Source organism: Perissodus microlepis, chromosome 2 (assembly GCF_051167445.1).
Source record: "Perissodus microlepis isolate ML-2025 ecotype Zambia chromosome 2, ASM5116744v1, whole genome shotgun sequence".
Classification (NCBI taxonomy): Eukaryota; Metazoa; Chordata; class Actinopteri; order Cichliformes; family Cichlidae; genus Perissodus; species Perissodus microlepis.
Genome location: NC_140462.1, coordinates 11,655,735 through 11,677,956, shown reverse-complemented (window position 1 = coordinate 11,677,956; position 22,222 = coordinate 11,655,735). Strand labels below are relative to the sequence as shown.

The window sequence follows — 22,222 nt, the reverse complement described above, 5'->3', positions numbered from 1 at the left end:
ACAACTTAGGGGAAGAACGTCATATTTTAAGGTATGCCTTACCTCAGATGTTCTCCTCCTGTCAGGAAGCACGAGTGTATTCGCATGACTTCCAGGTACTATAGTAGATCCTATACTCATTCTGGGTCCAACTAGCATGTACCGCTTCTCTCCTGATCTGTACTGGATGCTGTGACACAGTGTCCCATCATAATTAGTCTCTGGCAAATATTTAGACGTATAGTCTGTGGATTTGGAGCACTGCATCGCAATCAGCACTACGATGCTGACGAGAAAAAGTACAGAAACTGCGCCCAAAGTTATCATGAGGTAAAATATGACATTACTGTCCTCATCATCTTTTGCTGCACTTTTAACATCAGAAGCTGCAAAAGCCTCTTTGGGCTCCCCAAGTTTGACAATCACAGTAGCTGTTGCTGAGAGAGAAACGTTGCCGTTGTCTTTGACCAGTATGAGCAGTTTATGCTCAGCCTCGTCTGTCTCTGTGAATGAGCGAAGTGTTCTGATCTGTCCTGTATAGCGGTCCAAAGCAAAGAGACTGTGGTCAGTCACTTCCTGCAGTGAAAAGAGCAACCAGCCGTTATATCCTATATCAGCGTCATAGGCTCTAACTTTAGTCACCAAGTGTCCTGCGTTGACGTTTCGGGGAATCTCCTCCACACCTTGAGCAGAGCCGTTGGAGGTGAGTGGATACAGGATGACTGGAGCGTTGTCGTTCTGATCCAGGATGAAGACGTTGACTGTGACATTGTTGCTTAGTGACGGAGTTCCCGAATCTGAGGCAACAACTTGGAACTGGAAAGTTTTCAGCGTTTCAAAGTCAAAACTTTTCAGGGCTAAAATCTCCCCATTATCCGAGTTTATATTTAGAAATGAACTGATTTTATTTTCTTCACTTCCGTCTCTGATTATATGATAGGAAACGCGTGCACAGTCATTTTCATCACGATCAGAGGCTTTCACCGCAAATACGGAGGCTCCTGGACTGTTATTCTCTGTGATATAAAACGTGTAAGGACTTGTTGAAAACATTGGACTGTTGTCGTTTACATCTGATATAACCACGCTTATAGTCTTTTCAGTTAAATGGGGAGGTTCACCTGAGTCCTTTGCAATAATCGTGACATCATATTGAGAAGTAATTTCTCTGTCTAACCGGGAGATGGTAACTATAGCGTACATATTTTCTTGTAATGATGGAGATAACGTAAACGGGACTCCTTGTTTGATTGCGCAAATGACCTTACCATTGATTCCAGAGTCTAAATCAGTGACACTAATGAGGGCCACTGTAGTTCCTATCTTTGAATCTTCCTTGATAGAACTAGAAAATGATGTCACTTCTATCTCAGGTGCATTGTCATTCACGTCAGCAACGGTTATCAGAACACTCTTGCCAGTTTTTAATGGAACATGTGCCTTATCAGATGCCTGAATATCAATTTCATAACTTGTACTTTTCTCGAAATCTAATTTACCTGTTACATGCATTTCGCCAGTGTTTGCATCTATACTAAAAAGCTCCATTATTTTTGGATCGACTTCGTTACCAAATGAATATATTATTTCACCGTTTGCTCCCTGGTCCAAATCTGTTGCATTCACTTGAATGACGACAGTGCCAGTGGGGATGTTTTCTTTAAGTGTAGCAGAATACAGCTCTTTGGTGAACACTGGGGAATTGTCATTAATATCAAGTACATCCACAGTGATTTCTATATCGCCTGATTTCGCCGGTTTCCCTCCATCAACAGCTGTTAAACGTAACTTGTGCTTCTCGTTTGTTTCTCTGTCTAACTGCTTCTGCAGAACTAAGAATGGTATTTTCTGGTCTTTGCCACGGTCCTTTACTTCTACTCTAAAATATTCATTATGACTGAGTTTATATTGCTGAATTGCGAATTGGCCCACATCGGGGTCACGCGCGGCCTGTAGCTGAAATCTCGCTCCTGGTAGAGCCGACTCGGAAATTTCAAGCCTTTTCTCTTTCTCTGGAAAAACGGGAGAATGATCATTTATATCTAGTATTTCCACTGCCACATAGTGAATCTCTAGTGGGTTTTCTAGCACGGTTTTTAGGTTGATGGTGCATGCACTGCTTCGTTCGCACACCTCTTCCCTGTCTATCCTTCTTTTCACATACAGGATGCCATCGTTTTGATTCACCTGGAACAGTGATTCCGTTGAGCCTGTTACAATGCGGTATCCTCTGCCTGTGAGTGCACTCTTATCAAGCCCCAAATCCTTAGCTATATTTCCCACGATGGTTCCATCTTGAACCTCCTCGGATATGGAATATCTGATCTGTGCAAAAGCTCCGCTACATAAAATAACCAAAACAATTATGAAGACGAACCAAGAACGCCGGTCCTTCCGTCCTTTGCCTTCCCTTTGTTCCATGACAAAGATGACTGAAAGATGACTGAAAATAGTCCATAAAATCCCTGCTTGCAAAGCCAGCCAGTGTCCGATGATCCTGTACGTTAACCAGGATCTGTTTTGGGGGAATGCTCTCGTAATAAAGCACACTGGTTGCCGTGAATCACGATCTTACCTTGAAATTTGCTATTTGAAAGAAAAATAGCATATCGGCTCGGTTGAAATACCACTCGTGACGTAAGGTACTGCCAAATACAGAGAAACACTGAACTACACTGACATCAAGCGTTAGGTTTTGTTATTTACACAGACTACAGTTTAAAAAAAAATTAAAAATTAAAATCCCCCGGATGAGTTATATTCTCACGCTGACGTAAACAGGTCTTTATTGACCGATAGGACCGGATTTTGCACAAAGCCCAACTCTGGACACTCGAATACATTTGGAAATATACACAATATGTGTTGTACTTTACTCTAACTGTGTAGTTAAAATATACTAAGTAGAAAACATCAGCAAAAAATACCACACAAATAACCTTACCAAAAACCCACAAGTGGAAGAGGAAAACGGCATTTGTGGCACCAGTAACAAATCAGCATCATGGAGAGTGAACACAGAGTACTGGTAAAAGTATTACTCTTGTTAAATATAATAAAAATTGAACTAAAAACGCTTTAAATGAAATCAAATTCTTCCATATACCAGTCAAAAAACTCATTAAGCCACTGTTAGCTAATATAAAATAACCCTACCTCTTCAGGTGTCCGTCTCCTATCAGGAAGCACGAGTGTATTTCCATGGCTTCCCGGAACTATAGTAGATCCTATACTCATTCTGGGTCCAACTAGCATGTACCGCTTCTCTCCTGATCTGTACTGGATGCTGTGACACAGTGTCCCATCATAATTAGCCTCTGGCAGGTATTTAGAAGTATAGTCTGTGGATTTGGAGCACTGCATTGTAATCAGCACGATGATGCTGACGAGAAAAAGTACAGAAACTGTGCCCAAAGTTATCATGAGGTAAAATATGACATTACTGTCCTCGTCATCTTTTGCTGCACTTTTAACATCAGAAGCTGCAAAAGCCTCTTTGGGCTCCACAAGTTTGACAATCACAGTAGCTGTTGCTGAGAGAGAGACGTTGCCGTTGTCTTTGACCAGTATTACCAGTTTATGCTCAGCCTCGTCTGTCTCTGTGAACGAGCGAAGTGTTCTGATCTGTCCTGTATAGCGGTCCAAAGAAAAGAGACTGTGGTCAGTCACTTCCTGCAGTGAAAAGAGCAACCAGCCGTTATATCCTATATCAGCGTCATAGGCTCTGACTTTAGTCACCAAGTGTCCTGCGTTGACGTTTCGGGGAATCTCCTCCACACCTTGAGCAGAACCGTTGGAGCTGAGTGGAAACAGGATGACTGGTGCATTATCGTTCTGATCCAGGATGAAGACGTTGACTGTGACATTGTTGCTTAGCGAGGGAGTTCCAGAATCTGAGGCAACAACTTGGAACTGGAAAGTTTTCAGCATTTCAAAGTCAAAACTTTTCAGTGCCACAATTTCTCCATTTTCAGAATTAATGTTTAGAAAAGAGGTGAGCGTATTTTCTCCCCCCCTTTCTCTTAAGATAAGATATGAAATAAGAGCATTACTTCCCTCATCATTGTCTCGGGATGCCACTGAGAAGATCGACGCCCCTGGGCTATTATTCTCAGTTATGTAGAAAGTATATGGATTCTGTAAGAACTCAGGGCTGTTGTCATTCACATCTGAAATAACAATATTTATACTTTTCTCCGATGATAAGGAAGGTTCGCCTGCGTCTTTAGCAACTATCAGCACATTATACTGGGATTGTTGTTCTCTGTCTAAAACCTGTTTCGTTACTAGAGAATACATGTTACTTTGTAAAGAAGGTGCGAGCAAAAAGGGTGCATCTTTGCTTACATAACATACTACTTTTCCATTCAAATCAGAATCGGAGTCTTTGACACTAATTAACGCCACTGTGGTTCCTGGTTTTGAATTTTCAGGGAGTGCATGAGAAAAAGATGTCACTTCAATCTCTGGTGCATTGTCATTTACGTCAATTATATTAATAATGACGATTTTGTCTGTTGTCATTGTAGCTGCTCCTTTGTCGGATGCTTGAATGTCGATTTCATACCTGCCGCTCTCTTCAAAGTCTATGAGTCCCGCCACTATAATTTCTCCAGTAACCGGATTTAAGTCAAAACGTTCACGTACCCGTGCTTCCACGTCATTTCCAAATGAATACACAACCTCACCATTTAATCCTTCATCCAGGTCTGTTGCATTAACTTGAATCACAGTCGTACCAAAAGGAGAATTTTCTTTGAGGTGCGCACTATATGCCTCCTTACTGAAAACAGGAGGGTTGTCATTAACATCGGAAACATTAACAATTATTGTCATGTTACCAGATCTGGGAGGTTTACCTCCATCAAAGGCTGTCAGAAGCAACACATGAGTTTTAACAGATTCTCTATCAAGTGATCTTTGAAGGACTAAACTCGGCGTTTTACGGTCTTCGCCCCGGTCTTTCACTTCTAAACGGAAATGTTCATTGTGACTCAGCTTGTACTGCTGGACAGACAGCGAACCACTATCGGCATCACGGGCTGCTTGTAACTGAAATCGTGCTCCTGGTAGTGCAGATTCAGAAATTTCCAACGTATTTTCTTTTTCAGGAAAGATCGGTGCGTGGTCGTTTACATCCAGAATCTCCACTGCCACGTAGTGCACCTCGAGTGGATTTTCTAACACTGTTTTTAGGTCGATAACACACATCTTGTTTCGGTCACACACTTTCTCTCTGTCGATTTTTCGGTTCACATACAAGATCCCATTATCTGTGTTTACTCGGAAAGGAGGCTCTGCTGAGCCGGAGACAATGCGGTACCCCCTCTGTTTCAGTTTAGCCTTATCGAGACCTAAATCCTTTGCGATATTTCCAACAGCAGTTCCTTCTGTAACTTCCTCTGAAATTGAATATCTAAATTGTCCCAAAGCGGTCTTCCAGACCAGAACCAAAATGTATACAATCCATATTGTCCTCGTTCTCCACGTTAGGCATCGCCTTTGTTCCATGGCGTAAAGATGAAACAGCGAAATGAAGCAACTTTCAAATCGCTACACTCATACACTCAAATAGGATTGTTCCGCCACACCCGTTATTACAATCTGACAGTTTTTCAGAATAAAAATTTTTAGCGATTAAATTGTGTCTAGTCCTTCACACACAGAAACGTCCTCCATTCGACTGTTTTAAAGGAAGGGGATGGCTCTTGTGTATATAATTGTAACCTTGTGGAAGCATTATTTGTCCTTACACTGACACCAAGTGACAAACAATCACACTGCAGACTTCAAAAAGAAGCATGCTTTAGAAACAGCAAACTTGTCGAGATAATAAATGTTGTAACCAAATTTAGAAAAAAAGAAAAGAAAAACATTCACCCTACTCCACTTTCACCATTCTAAAACAAAAATAAGCAAAACCGTTGTATCCAAATTTCTTTTGACATTACTCCATGCATGTGCTGTTGCTGTTCATGATTACGCTGCCTGTTGTTGTAATGCAATTCCAGTCAGAGGGACACGAACTTGCCACAGAAAATTTCAGCACCGCGGAAAGCGACAATGTAAAAGGTAAACTTCCAGACAAACACGAAACAAATACAAATCCGACTGAAATACCAGGAGTATTTACACTGGCATATTTAGAGGGTAATAAAACGGACAGATAAGCTGAAGCTATGAAGCTAACGAGTCTAGGATCCTCATGTATGCTAATGCTAGCTACAACATAGCAGCAATATAATTGATGTACATAAAGGACCTATAATCATGACCCATTGTTCCAATATTGATAGTACATAACGAGAAAAAGTTGTATATTTGAAACAAGTTCTATATATAGTGGCAAAGAAGATTTTAACAACTGTATGAAGACAGGTGATTTTAATAATTTCAATTCGAAAAATATAAACTAGAGGACGATGATTTGATTGTAATAGATTTAATTTTTGATCCGTGAACATATCATTAAAGTAAAAATCACTAATTTGAGCTGTTAAAATACAGCACAGAGGTAAACTGTTCATCTTACCTCATCAGATGTCCTCCGCCTGTCAGGAAGTACGAGTGTATTTGCATGGCTACCCGGCACTATAGTAGATCCTATACTCATTCTGGGTCCAACTAGCATGTACCGCTTCTCTCCTGATCTGTACTGGATGCTGTGACACAGTGTCCCATCATAATTAGTCTCTGGCAGATATTTAGAAGTATAGTCTGTGGATTTGGAGCACTGCATCGCAATCAGAACGATGATGCTGACGAGAAAAAGTACAGAAACTGCGCCCAAAGTTATCATGAGGTAAAATATGACATTACTGTCCTCATCATCTTTTGCTGTACTTTTAACATCAGAAGCTGCAAAAGCCTCTTTGGGCTCCACAAGTTTGACAATCACAGTAGCTGTTGCTGAGAGAGAAACGTTGCCGTTGTCTTTGACCAGTATGAGCAGTTTATGCTCAGCCTCGTCTGTCTCTGTGAATGAGCGAAGTGTTCTGATCTGTCCTGTATAGCGGTCCAAAGCAAAGAGACTGTGGTCAGTAACTTCCTGCAGTGAAAAGAGCAACCAGCCGTTATATCCTATATCAGCATCATAGGCTCTGACTTTAGTCACCAAGTGTCCTGCGTTGACGTTTCGGGGAATCTCCTCCACACCTTGAGCAGAGCCGTTGGAGCTGAGTGGATACAGGATGACTGGAGCGTTGTCGTTCCGATCAAGGATGAAGACGTTGACTGTAACGTTGTTGCTTAGTGACGGAGTTCCCGAATCTGAGGCAACAACTTGGAACTGGAAAGTTTTCAGTGTTTCAAAGTCAAAACTTTTCAGCGCTGAAACATCCCCATTTTCGGAGTTAATATTTAGAAATGATGTAACTTTATTTTCATGACCCGCATTCCTAAGAATATGATATGAGATAATCGCATTATCTCCTTCATCACTGTCGGATGCGGTTATACAAAACACAGAAGCTCCCGGTGGGTTATTTTCGGCAATGAAGAACGTATAGGGACTCGCTGAAAACTGCGGACTATTATCATTCGTATCTGACACAAACACGTTTACTGTCTTTTCCGATGTTAAGGCTGGCTCACCAGCGTCCTTTGCAATTATTGTTATATCATATGTTGATTGTTGCTCTCTGTCCAGCTGTAACTTGGTGACCACGGCGAACATGTTATCTTGTATTGACGGAGTTAGTGTAAAAGGGCTGTCCCCTGCGATATAGCTGATTATTTTTCCATTTAACCCAGAGTCTGAATCTGTAATGCTGAGAAGCGCGACCGTTGTTCCTGGTCTAGAGTCCTCTGAAACTGCACTTGACAGCGATGCCACTTCTATCTCAGGGGGATTATCATTTATGTCTTCAATGTTAATTATCACACTTTTATAAGTTTTAAGTGGAATGCTTCCCTTATCAGAGGCTTGTATATCAATGTGATAGCTGTCTTGTTCTTCAAAATCTATGTGACCTTTGACGATTATCTCCCCAGTAACAGAGTCTATATCAAAAAGCTCTCGAATTTTACCTTTTACGCCACTGCCAAATGAATAAACTACTTCCCCATTGGGACCATCATCCAAATCGGTTGCGTTAACCTGAATGACTGTTGTGCCAGCCGGGGTGTTTTCCTGTAGTACTGCTGAATATGTATCTTGGATAAACACTGGCATGTTGTCATTAACGTCTAAAACATCTATGCATATTTCAACTGTGCCCGTGTTTTCAGGTTTTCCACCGTCTATAGCCATGAGCACCAATTTATGGCTACTTTTAACCTCTCTGTCTAGCTGTTTACCCAACGTTAAAGTTGGAGTTTTACCATCTTTGCCTCTGTCTTTAATCTCTAAACGAAAATGGTCGTTCTGACTTATTTTATACTGTTGGATAGAGTTTGTGCCACTATCCGGATCGTGAGCGTTTTGTAACTGATACTGTGCTCCTGGTAATGCAGACTCGAAGATCTCTAGTTTCTGAGCTTTGTCGGGAAATGCAGGAGAGTGGTCGTTTAAATCCGCTATTTCCACTATGACATAATGTATTTCTAGTGGGTTTTCAAGCACAGTTTTGAGACTAATTACACAAACATTATTATCCTTACATACTTCCTCTCGGTCTATTTTGCGCTTTGCGTAAAGGACCCCATCATCCTCATTTACATTGAAAAGAGGTTCAGTCGAGCCAGATATAATGCGAAATCCCCTCTGCTTCATTATATTCAGATCTATTCCCAAATCCTTAGCGATATTCCCAACAACACTCCCTTCTGTTAGCTCTTCTGATATAGAGTACCTCAGCTGTCCTGAAGCGATTGTGAAAAATAAAAGCACAACAAAAACGCTGATGAGTGGTGATCGCTGTCGCCATGATTCCCGTCGCCTTTGTTTCATACTGTGAGGTAAAGGTAAAAATCCAAACGCTTCCATCATTCGCCACATGTTTAGATTTTTGTCTCCATAGCAGCAAGAAATAAATCCACTTCTCGTATATTATTTGTCAGTATAAAATAATAGTCACCACACGCTTAGAGCAAGTCTTTCAACTAAACGCTGTCAAACCAGACTGCATGTAGCGTGGTTGGACTCGGGTATGACGTGCAGAGACGCTATAAGGCGTTATACTGACAAGGTACCGCCACCTTGTGAATATGTGTAATAGTACAATTTATGATATCAAGCTGACAAATAGTTATGGCTACTGCATCACTAAACTGACGTGTTGGGGGTCATTGTCGAAATTCTATCCAAATCCAGTTTCACCACCATTGAGAATAATGACAAAAATCATTACTCGGGGTAGAATAGAATACATGGCAACAAGTTATTACTCACCTCTTCAGGTGGGCGTCTTCTGTCTGGCATCACCAGAGTATTTGCATGGCTGCCCGAAACTATAGTCGATCCTATACTCATTCTGGGTCCAACTAGCATGTACTTCCTGTCTCCTGATCTGTACTGGATGCTGTGACACAGTGTCCCGTCATAATCTGCCCTTTGTAAATACTTAGAAGTATCGTCTGTGGATTTGGAGCACTGCATTGCAATCAGCACGATGATACTGACGAGAAAAAGTACAGAAACTGCGCCCAAAGTTATCATGAGGTAAAATATGACATTACTGTCCTCGTCATCCTTTGTCGCACTTTTAACATCAGAAGCTGCAAAAGCCTCTTTGGGCTCCACAAGTTTGACAATCACAGTAGCTGTTGCTGAGAGAGAAACGTTGCCGTTGTCTTTGACCAGTATTACCAGTTTATGCTCAGCCTCGTCTGTCTCTGTGAATGAGCGAAGTGTTCTGATCTGTCCTGTGTAGCGGTCCAAAGCAAAGAGACTGTGGTCAGTAACTTCCTGGAGTGAAAAGAGCAGCCAGCCGTTATATCCTATATCAGCGTCATAGGCTCTGACTTTAGTCACCAAGTGTCCTGCGTTGACGTTTCGGGGAATCTCCTCCACACCTTGAGCAGAGCCGTTGGAGCTGAGTGGGTACAGGATGACTGGAGCGTTGTCGTTCTGATCCAGGATGAAGACGTTGACTGTGACATTGTTGCTTAGTGACGGAGTTCCCGAATCTGAGGCAACAACTTGGAACTGGAAAGTTTTCAGCGATTCAAAGTCAAAACTTTTCAGCGCTAAAATCTCCCCATTATCAGAATTGATATTAAGACTGTATGAAGAAAGTTTACTATTCTCTTTTTCGTCTCTCAGGATATGATATGAAATATGGGCATTTTCACCCTCGTCCTGGTCTGAAGCCCTCACAGAAAACAGTGAAACCCCTGGTAAATTGTTCTCAGTAACATAAAAAGTGTAAGGGTTCGCTGAAAACTCCGGCCTGTTATCATTCACATCCGATACAATAATAGTAATGCTTTTTACAGAAGTCAGCGAGGGTGTGCCTGCATCTTTTGCAACTATTGTTACATCATATATGGCCTGCTTTTCTCTATCCAGGGGCGATTTTGTACTTATGGAATACATGTTGTCGTGTGTTGAAGGTGACAATTTGAAAGGGACTTCTTCATTAAATGAGCAAATTACTTTCCCGTTAAGACCAGAGTCTTTATCGATAACACTGATTAATGCCACAGTAGTTCCCAGTCTTGCATCCTCGGGTATTGCCTTTGAAAACGAAGTGACCTCTATCTGAGGGGCATTATCATTCAAATCAACAATCTTCACCAACACACTTTTGTCTGTCCTTAACGGAGCCGGGCCTTTATCAGACGCTTGTATATCAATTTCATAGCTTTCCTCTGATTCGAAATCTAGCACATCTTGAATAATAATTTCACCGGTGTTTGGATCAACACGAAATAGTTCGCGTATCCTGTGGTTTACATTGCTACCTAAAGAATAGATAAGCTCACCATTTGATCCCTCGTCTAAGTCAGAAGCATTTACTTTTAATATTGTTGTACCGGTGGCAGTGTTTTCGTTCACAAGTACCGAGTACGTGTCTTCATTGAAAACTGGCATATTATCATTAACGTCTAACACATCGATAAATATTTCAGCTGTTCCAGATTTACTTGGCTTCCCTCCATCAATAGCTGAAAGAAGTAGCTTATGAATTTTCTTTGTTTCCCTGTCTAGCGTCTTGAGTAAAACTAAAATCGGTATTTTCCCCTCTTTCCCGCGATCTTTAACTTCTAATCGAAAGTGATTATTGGGACTGAGCTTATACTCTTGGACAGAAAACTGACCAACATCGGGGTCATGCGCTGCCTGCAGCTGGAGGCGCAAACCTGGTAAAACTGACTCCGAAATTTCGAGACGGTACTGTTTAACTGAAAAGCTAGGAGCATGATCGTTCACATCCTGAATCTCCACAGTCACATAATGAATTTCAAGAGGGTTTTCAAGCACTGTTTTTAGGTTGATCAAACACGCTATGTTTCTCTCACAAACCTTCTCTCTGTCAATTATACGGTCAACATATAGTATCCCATCGTTTTGGTCCACGTGAAAAAACGACTCCGATGAACCCTCAACAATGCGACATCCTCTCTCTTTCAGTGTATTCTTTTCCAATCCCAAATCCTTCGCTATATTTCCAACAGCAGTTCCTTCATTGACTCCCTCGGCAATGGAATATCTGATCTGCGCCGAAGCGCGGCTCCACACTAGAATAACTACAACAATGAAAGCGATCCACCGCAATTCGTCTTTTGATGCTCCAGGTTGTTTTCGCTCCATAATTAGGAGATAAAAAAATGTTCCTCTGTGATTTACAATACCGAGTTTTCCACGAGTTGAGAAAAATAATAAAAAATATTCATATCACCAGACAGGCTACCGTGCAGTATCAGGTTCACATAAGCTGAATATATTCTCTAAATGAAGAGGAGGCATCGACTGAAACCCATCCCCACAAATAGGAGGTCCCATACTGCTGACAAAGAGCTTATTTTTAAACACTTTTCTGCTCAGATAGTGACACCAAGTGACTATCAAAGATTTTTTCCCCTGGATAATAGTACATGTTAAAGTATCTCATCTTTAAGTTAATACCTGCACTTGTGTTAAGAAGGACATGTCAAATTTTATGGTGTTAGGAAAGAAAGAAGAAGATAAATAGCGCGTGGTTTCAGCACCACTGACAGCATTCACCAACACCTCTAAATGGCAAATCAAGACAAGTTTGTTCTCAATCTCTACTAAAAGCAAAACTAGAGTTTTGGCCATTTAAGGCATCTTACCTCTTCAGATGTTCTTCTCCTGTCGGGAAGCACTAGAGTATTTGCATGACTTCCAGGTACTATAGTAGATCCTATACTCATCCTGGGTCCAACTAGCATGTACCGCTTCTCTCCTGATCTGTACTGGATGCTGTGACACAGTGTCCCATCATAATTAGTCTCTGGCAGATATTTAGAAGTATAGTCTGTGGATTTGGAGCACTGCATTGCAATCAGCACGATGATGCTGACGAGAAAAAGCACAGAAACTGCGCCCAAAGTTATCATGAGGTAAAAGATCACATTACTGTCCTCATCATCTTTTGCTGCGCTTTTAACATCAGAAGCTGCAAAAGCCTCTTTGGGCTCCACAAGTTTGACAATCACAGTAGCTGTTGCTGAGAGAGAAACGTTGCCGTTGTCTTTGACCAGTATTACCAGTTTATGCTCAGCCTCGTCTGTCTCTGTGAATGAGCGAAGTGTTCTGATCTGTCCTGTATAGCGGTCCAAAGCAAAGAGACTGTGGTCAGTAACTTCCTGCAGTGAAAAGAGCAGCCAGCCGTTATATCCTATATCAGCGTCATAGGCTCTGACTTTAGTCACTAAGTGTCCTGCGTTGACGTTTCGGGGAATCTCCTCCACACCTTGAGCAGAGCCGTTGGAGCTGAGTGGATACAGGATGACTGGTGCATTATCGTTCTGATCCAGGATGAAGACGTTGACTGTGACATTGTTGCTTAGTGACGGAGTTCCCGAATCTGAGGCAACAACTTGGAACTGGAAAGTTTTCAGCGTTTCAAAGTCAAAACTTTTCAGCGCAGTGATTTGTCCATTATCTGAATTCACATTTAGGAAAGCTGTGACGTCATTTTCACCACCTCCTCTCAGAAGATGATATGAAATAGCTGCGTTTTCATTTGCATCGTTGTCCGATGCGCTTACAGAAAATATTGGCGCACCTGCGAAGTTATTTTCTGACAGATAACACTGTAATGGGTTTTGCAGGAATTGTGGATTGTTGTCATTTACATCTGCTATCTGAATGCTAAGAGTTTTAAAACTGGATAAAGGAGGCTCACCGCAGTCTGTAGCTTCTATTGTAATATCATAATGTGACACCACCTCTCGGTCCAGAAACCCGCTAGTAACAATTGAGTAAGTATTTTCTTTATAGGATGGTTTTAAGTCAAAAGGAATGCCCTGAGTTATCCGTGAAATAATTTTCCCATTAACTCCAGAGTCTTTATCCGTTACACTGATAAGTGAAATAACTTTACCAGGCTTTGAATCTTCGGTTACTGTATTTGACAGTGACGTGACTTCTATTTCCGGTCGATTGTCATTGACGTCCTTAATTTTCACAATCACTCTACACCTGCTTGTTAAAGGAGGCGTTCCTTTGTCTGACGCCTGCACATCTAGTTTATAAACCTCGGAATCTTCAAAATCCAACCCTCCTTTCAGTGTAATTTCTCCGCTTACACTATCCAGTTCAAATATTTCATAAATTTTACGCGCTAATGTTTTACTTAGGCTATACTCTAATTCCCCATTTGTCCCTTCATCCGGATCTGTTGCATTTACGTTTGCAACAGTCGTTCCAACCGAAACGTTTTCAAATATTTCTATTTGATAAGTATCCTGTTTAAACGTCGGGCGATTATCATTAGTATCAAGAACAGTAATGGAAACATTAAGCGTGCCTGATCGCGGAGGTTTACCTCCATCAACCGCGGTTACAAAAAGGAAATGTTTATGTTTTTTTTCTCTGTCTAAGGAATTCTTCAGAATTAGAAATGGTATTTTTTCCTCATCACTTTGACTAATCTCTATATCAAAGTGATCATTTGAAGATAATGAATATGTGCGGATAGAATTTATGCCAGCATCAGGATCACGGGCCGCATGCAGTTCCAATCGTGTTCCCGGGGATGATTGTTCTCCTACTTCAAAGGTTTGTTGTTTTTCAGAAAAACTCGGGGAATGGTCATTTACATCAGTAATTTCTACAGCTACATAGTGGATTTCCAGTGGGTTCTCTACAAGCATTTTTAGCTCTATCATGCAAGCACCACTTCCATGGCACAGTTCCTCTCTGTCGATTTTCTTACGAACCAGTAACACACCATTGTCCGGATTCACCTCGAAAAACGCATCCTTAGAGCCCGATACAACACGTAACAGACGATCAGCCAAAGAGGTTTTGTCAAGACCAAGATCCTTAGCAATATTTCCAACAATAGTCCCTTCTTTCATCTCCTCTGGAATCGAGTATCTCAGTTCAGCGAAAGCCTGCTCTCCGAAAATCAGCAGCAAAGACAAATGAAAAGCAAAGCAACAGCGGTTGCCTGTTCTGCTTCGTGTTCTCTCAGCCATCCTTCTCAAACAACACATTTACACATAAAACATATTTCTCCAGGAAGCTCAATTTATATATCCTTGGCTTTTCGTAAAGTATGTAAAGAAAACATATGGCACCGTTTCATCCGACTCACATCAGCTTTGCTGTGAGGTATCAAACAAAAGCCTTCTTAGGGGAGGACCTAATTCCTTTATGGAATGCTCGGTGTAACAGTGACGCCAAGAGGACAACATTTTAGACGATTTATACTTTGAAAGGTTTTCCTATACGTTAGTAACAACAGCCACCTCAACATAAGTCAGCTGATAAACTCAAGTTGCAGCAAACACACTATAATATGCTAAGGGAAGGGCTCCGCCATCTTTACAGCCAGAGACCTTTTATTAGTCTCATGTGTCATTGAGAAAATAAACGGTGTATATTAGTAAACTCCGCCACATTAACAATTTAACACGTCACGTCGGAAGGACGTACATGCAGGATCAGAGACAAAACGCTGCGCAATGTTTGCTTCTTCTTCTTTTCTTCTTCTTCTTCTCATCATTATTATTATTGTTGTTGTTTTTGTTTCTGTTAGTAACAGTAGTAGTGGGTGTTGTTGTATATATTTTTTCGATATTTCTACTAAAAGAAATCTAAAAACAAACAAACTCATAAGCCTTCTTTATATTGATAACGAAAGTATTGGTAATTATTTTGAATTTGTACACATTTTTGTATTGATATGGATACAAAAATCAACGAACCCATTAATTTATTCATCATGAGTTACCAAAAGGTTTAATCTTGCAGACCAAATAAAAGCTGAGACACATCTGAGCTGGATGCACAGTATGTGCTATATGTTAGTCTTACCTCCTCAGATGTTCTCCTCCTATCTGGCATCACCAGTGTATTTGCATGGCTTCCAGGGACTATAGTAGATCCTATACTCATTCTGGGTCCAACTAGCATGTACCGCTTCTCTCCTGATCTGTACTGGATGCTGTGACACAATGTCCCGTCATAATTAGTCTCTGGCAGATATTTAGAAGTATAGTCTGTGGATCTGGAGCACTGCATTGCAATCAGCACGATGATGCTGACGAGAAAAAGCACAGAAACTGCGCCCAACGTTATCATGAGGTAAAATGTGACATTACTGTCCTCATCGTCGTTTGCTGCACTTTTAACATCAGAAGCTGCAAAAGCCTCTTTAGGCTCCACAAGTTGGACAATCACAGTAGCTGTTGCTGAGAGAGAAACGTTGCCGTTGTCTTTGACTCGTATGAGCAGTTTATGCTCAGCCTCGTCTGTCTCTGTGAATGAGCGAAGTGTTCTGATCTGTCCTGTATAGCGGTCCAAAGCAAAGAGACTGTGGTCAGTCACTTCCTGCAGTGAAAAGAGCAACCAGCCGTTATATCCTATATCAGCGTCATAGGCTCTGACTTTAGTCACCAAGTGTCCTGCGTTGACGTTTCGGGGAATCTCCTCCACACCTTGAGCAGAACCGTTGGAGCTGAGTGGATACAGGATGACTGGTGCATTATCGTTCTGATCCAGGATGAAGACGTTGACTGTGACATTGTTGCTTAGTGGCGGAGTTCCCGAATCTGAGGCAACAACTTGGAACTGGAAAGTTTTCAGTGTTTCAAAATCAAAACTTTTCAGCGCGGTGATTTGTCCATTATCCGAATTCACATTTAGAAAAGATATTACATAATTTTCACCACCTTCTCTCAGAAGATGATATGAAATAGCTGCGTTTTCATTTGCATCGAGGTCTACTGCACTTACAGAAAATATTGGCGCACCTGCGAAGTTATTTTCTGTCAGGTAACACTGTAATGGGTTTTGGGGGAATTGTGGACTGTTGTCATTTACATCTGCTATCTGAATGCTAAGAGTTTTAAAACTGGATAAAGGAGGCTCACCACAGTCTGTAGCTGTTATTATTACTTCGTATTCTGATACAGTTTCTCGATCTAACACTCCCTTCGTGACCACGGAATATATGTTTTCCTTGTAAGAAGGTTTTAATTCGAAAGGTGCATTGTCGGTCATGTGTGTAATTATTTTTCCATTAAGTCCAGAGTCTTTATCCGTTACACTGATAAGTGAAATAACTGTACCAGGCTTTGAATTTTCGGTTACTGTATTTGATAGTGACGTGACTTCTATTTCTGGTGCATTATCATTAATGTCTTGTATCTTTATTATTACTCTGCACCTTCCGATTAATGGAGGTTGTCCTTTATCAGATGCTTCAACGTCTAGTTTATAAATCTCAGAATCCTCAAAATCTAATGCTACTTTTAGCGTAATTTGTCCACTTACACTATCCAGTTCAAATATCTGATAAACTTTACGCGCTAATGTTTTGCTCAGGCTGTACTCTATTTCCCCGTTAGTGCCTTCATCTGGGTCTATAGCAGCTACAGTTGCAACAACAGCACCAACAGAGACATTTTCTTTTATTTCAATTTGGTAAGTCTCCCTACTGAATGTCGGGCGATTATCATTACTGTCAAGAACAATAACGGATACATTAAGCGTGCCTGATTTTGGAGGTTTACCTCCATCAACTGCTGTTACAGTTAGCAAGTGCTTATTCTTTTGTTCTCTGTCTAAAGATGTCTTCAGCACTAGAAATGGTATTTTGTCCTCATCACTTTGACTAATATCAATATCGAAATGCTCATTTGACGTTAGTGTGTATATGCGGATAGAGTTTATTCCAGCATCAGGATCACGAGCCGCGTGAAGCTGGAATCGTGTTCCCGGAGATGTATGCTCGGCCATTTCAAAGGTCTGCTCCTTTTCAGAAAAGCTGGGGGAATGATCATTTACATCAGCAATTTCTACAGCAATATGATGCATTTCCAGGGGATTTTCAACAAGGATTTTTAGCTCAATAAGGCATGAACCGCTACCGTGACAAAGCTTTTCTCTGTCGATTTTCTTACGAACCTGTAAAGCCCCATTGTCCGGGTTTACCTCGAAAAACGCGTCCTTAAATCCAGAAACAACACGGAACCGACGATCAGTCAAAGAGGTTTTGTCAATACCAAGATCCTTGGCCACATTTCCAACAGTAGTTCCTTCTTTGACCTCCTCCGGAACAGAGTATCTCAAATCAGCCAAAGCCCGCTTTCCGAAAACCAGCAGCAGTGTCAAATAAAAAGCAACCCAGAAGCACTCACAGCATCGAAACGGTCTTCCATTCCTCATTGTTGTCCAGTTGCACACGATGACAGCTGAATCTGTTTCTATAATAATTATATTTGCGATTACGATCACTTCACGGTCTCATCCGACTCCCGTTTTTAGATATTATGCATTCGTTGCTGTGAACCACCAGACAAAAAGCTTTGTTAGGGGAGGGACTGTGTTTTTATGGTCATTTATGTTATAGTGACACCAAGAGGACAACTCTGTATGTTTATTTCTGATGATTTTAAGTAAGGACCATTACAGGTATGTATTTTATGTGCAAAATTTGTCACCAAGGACAATAGCGATAAAAGAGTTCTATCCACTTACTTAAGGATACGTGAGGTATTTATTTCCCCTGAATTTCACCAGTTGAATTTTGTATTCATTTTTTAATAGTACTGAAGAAAGATTTAATTTTTCTGCTTTTACATAACAGTATATTAATCTGACACCCTACTTTGAATGGAACCGGCAACGCGCCACAGTATAGTTCAGCACTACAGACAGCGATAGCTGCTCTTGACATAGCTGCTCTCGTTACCAAAGATACCTGTAATTGTAACACCAACAGAAAGCGGAGGTTGACAAACGTAACCGGAAAATGTAACATAGTAATATCAAAAACTGTTCTCCTATTCACAAGAAACTATTCTGGTTATTACAGCTTAGCTATAATATTGGTAATAGTATTGGTACAGTGAAAAATGAAAGTTTAATCATGTTTTAAAGCACTTCATTTTCAAAAACACCACAATGCAAAGCGGGACATATACTACGTCATAAAGATGACTGTTTTGCTGCAGTGTGATTTCAAGAAAACGGTAACACATGCAGCAAATGTATAACCTGACTGTGACTAGATGAGTAACACTGCCACTGAGAACAAGCTACAAACTAAGAACTGAATTAAAGTTGACTGGATCTCGAGCAACCAATAGAAATTTAGCATTTTAACATTGTTCTAGTCTCTTCCCTCTTTCTCTCGGTTTACCCCATAAAAACTTGCTGATAACTCGCTCCAACAAATAATGGCATTAATCAATCATTGTGTTTCTTTAACATTCCTTCACCTGATAGCCTGATAGTTTTTGGCACCATGGATAGCGATCACAGGCTTTCCCACAGAACTTTAATTGCAAAAAGTAGCATATAAATAACTACCAAGAGAGACAGTAAAGGCTCCCAACACATGCTCAAAGAAATAAAAAGAAAGGGAAAAAAACCAATCAGCACCAAGGGCAGCGAATAGTTCGCAAAACTACAAAGGATTATTGTTATTGTTATTGTTATTGTGGCTTTATAATTTATCAGTGAATATGATCTAAAAAAACAGCAGGAAAACAGCTGGTGTTTAGCACATTGAACAGAGTGGCTCGGGAAGCGTACAAACTCCACCCAGCCAGACGAACCCAAACTTTCTTGCTTTGAAGTAATAGCGCGAACCACTGCACCACTATGCTACTTACTGCCATTATAACTGATATTATAAAGCAAGCCGAAAACGGAAAGGGAAAATGCTTTTACAAAAGGGTGTTAAGGTCTTACCTCTTCAGATACTCTCCGCCTGTCGGGTAGAACTAATGTGTTTGCATGGCTACCCGGGACTATAGTAGATCCTATACTCATCCTGGGTCCAACGAGCATGTACCGCTTCTCCCCTGATCTGTACTGGATGCTGTGACACAGTGTCCCATCATAATTAGTCTCTGGCAGATATTTAGAAGTATAGTCTGTGGATTTGGAGCACTGCATTGCAATCAGCACGATGATGCTGACGAGAAAAAGTACAGAAACTGCGCCCAAAGTTATCATGAGGTAAAATATGACATTACTGTCCTCATCATCTTTTGCTGCACTTTTAACATCAGAAGCTGCAAAAGCCTCTTTGGGCTCCACAAGTTTGACAATCACAGTAGCTGTTGCTGAGAGAGAAACGTTGCCGTTGTCTTTGACCAGTATGAGCAGTTTATGCTCAGCCTCGTCTGTCTCTGTGAATGAGCGAAGTGTTCTGATCTGTCCTGTATAGCGGTCCAACGCAAAGAGACTGTGGTCAGTAACTTCCTGCAGTGAAAAGAGCAACCAGCCGTTATATCCTATATCAGCGTCATAGGCTCTGACTTTAGTCACCAAGTGTCCTGCGTTGACGTTTCGGGGAATCTCCTCCACACCTTGAGCAGAACCGTTGGAGCTGAGTGGATACAGGATGACTGGAGCGTTGTCGTTCTGATCTAGGATGAAGACGTTGACTGTGACGTTGTTGCTTAGTGACGGAGTTCCCGAATCTGAGGCAACAACTTGGAACTGGAAAGTTTTCAGCGTTTCAAAATCAAAACTTTTCAGCGCAGTGATTTGTCCATTGTCTGAATTCACACTTAGGAAAGACATTATATCATTTTTACTCCCTTCTCTCACAACGTGATATGAAATGGCTGCATTGTCGTTCAAGTCTTTATCCGTCGCGCTTACTGAAAATATTGGCTTTCCAGCAACGTTGTTTTCTGACAGGTAAACCTGTAGTGGATTCTGCGAGAATTGTGGGACGTTATCGTTTACATCTGATATTTGAACGCTAAGGGTTTTAAAAGTAGATAGTGGAGGCTCACCACAATCCGTGGCTTTCATTGTTATGTCATAATAAGACACTTTTTCTCGATCTAAAAGTCCCTTGGTTACAACTGAATATATATTTTCCTTATACGAAGGCTTTAATTCAAAAGGCACGTCTGAGATTATGCTTGTAATAATATTTCCGTTCACTCCGGAATCTCTATCTGTTACACTGAGTAGAGAAATAACTGTGCCTGGCTTGGAGTCCTCGGATACTGAATTTGATAGTGACGTGATTTCTATTTCTGGTGGATTGTCATTAACATCTGTGATTTTTATGATGACTCTGCACTCACCCGTCAGTGGGGGTGTTCCTTTATCGGACGCCTCAATATCAAGTTTGTAAACGTCATTTTCTTCATAGTCAATCAACCCCTCTACTATAATTTCCCCACTTAACTTGTCCAGTTCAAATATGTCATACACTTTCTTCTTTAGAGTTTTTCCAAGGCTATATTCAACTGCTCCATTTAAGTTTTCATCTGGATCTGTCGCATTAATTTTAAATATTTTGGTGCCAACCAAAATGTTTTCTGGGACTGAAATTTCATAAATTTCCTTACTAAACATTGGGCGATTGTCATTAATGTCTAGAACAATAACGGTAACATTTAGGGTTCCGGATCTTGGAGGTTTAGCCCCATCAACTGCTGTAACCACAAGCGAATGGTTGCATTTTTGCTCTCTGTCCAGCGACTTTTTTAGGACTAAAAATGGTATTTTGTCCTCGTCACTTTGGCGGACATCTAATTCAAAATGATCGTTTGGTGTTAAGGTGTAGGTATGAATGGAATTAAGTCCTGCATCAGGATCACGAGCGGTGTGTAGCTGGAACCGCCTTCCTGGCAGTGTATGTTCGGCTATTTCAAATCTCTGATTTCTTTCGGAGAAATTAGGAGAATGATCATTTACATCAGTAATTTCCACAACTACATAATGCATTTCCAGTGGGTTTTCAACAAGAATTTTAAGCTCCAGTAAGCATGCGCCACTTCCTTGACAGAGAACCTCTCTGTCGATTTTCTTGCGAACATAGAGAGCCCCATTGTCCTGGTTTACCTCAAAAAAGGCATCCGTATTTCCAGACACAACACGAAAACGTCGACCAGCCAAAGAATTGATGTCAAGGCCCAGATCTTTCGCAATATTTCCAACTACAGTTCCATCTGCAACCTCCTCTGGAACAGTATATCGTATCTGAGAAAAAGCCTCCTTCCCAAAAAGCAGCAATACGGCCACACGAAAAACAAACCAGTAACCCTTCATCGTTCGTGATCCTGTAGTGATCTTCATAGCTATTTAACAGTACCTACATACACAGAAGCTCCCCGAGTCGACAAACAGCAGGTTATCGCATATTTCTAAAATATAAACCGTCCATCAGCTGGTGGGTTTGGTTTTAATACGTGATTTCCCCTCCTCAATCTGAAACAAAAGCCTTGAAAGAGGAGGGACGGAGTCATTTTTTTCTTCCGATGTAAGAGTGACACCCAGAGGAGATGTGTTACAAAACGTGATTCATATTATACATGTATTTTGTCTTCTCTATATGCTTTCTTTCCGTCTTACAAATTAAAGCGAATGTACTATTTTTTCCTGCCATAGAACTTAATGTACTCGAAGAAGCATTAGGAAACATGGATCTGATAGTACTCAGATTGAATCTATAGGGATGAATTTCATTTTGACATACTTTGATCGCCATGGGCATCAAGTAGTTATACAGAGTTTCTTTCACACAGCGAAAGTAGATATGTGTTAAAACAACAAATCTGATGCATACTGCCCATAAGTTGACTAATTCTAGATTTAAAGCTGGGAACGTGTAAGACCCACGCGTCACAACTATACATTTCTTAACTTTTTTTCAACGTTGTAAGGGAAACTTCTCAAAAGCTAAGA

The 22,222-nt window shown here is 41.0% G+C and overlaps 1 protein-coding gene across 18 annotated transcripts in view; it reads right to left on the bottom strand.

Moving 5' to 3' along the window:
* The window catches only part of LOC146392371 (protocadherin alpha-C2-like), a 217,762-nt gene that overhangs the window by 159,676 nt on the left and 35,864 nt on the right, over positions 1-22,222 (bottom strand). The window contains exon 1 of one of the 18 annotated variants that reach the window (XM_084946436.1): positions 19,259-21,818. The exons of 11 other annotated variants lie outside the window; for them this stretch is intronic. In XM_084946436.1, the coding sequence (XP_084802562.1) occupies positions 19,259-21,613 (2,355 nt within the window). In that variant the 5' untranslated portion in view covers positions 21,614-21,818. Of the gene's footprint in view, positions 1-42; positions 2,904-3,135; positions 6,263-6,511; positions 9,082-9,310; positions 11,835-12,177; positions 14,983-15,373; positions 18,001-19,258; positions 21,819-22,222 lie in introns of those variants that run through there. 6 more of the 18 variants (XM_084946445.1, XM_084946324.1, XM_084946335.1 and 3 more) reach the window with 6 other exon arrangements.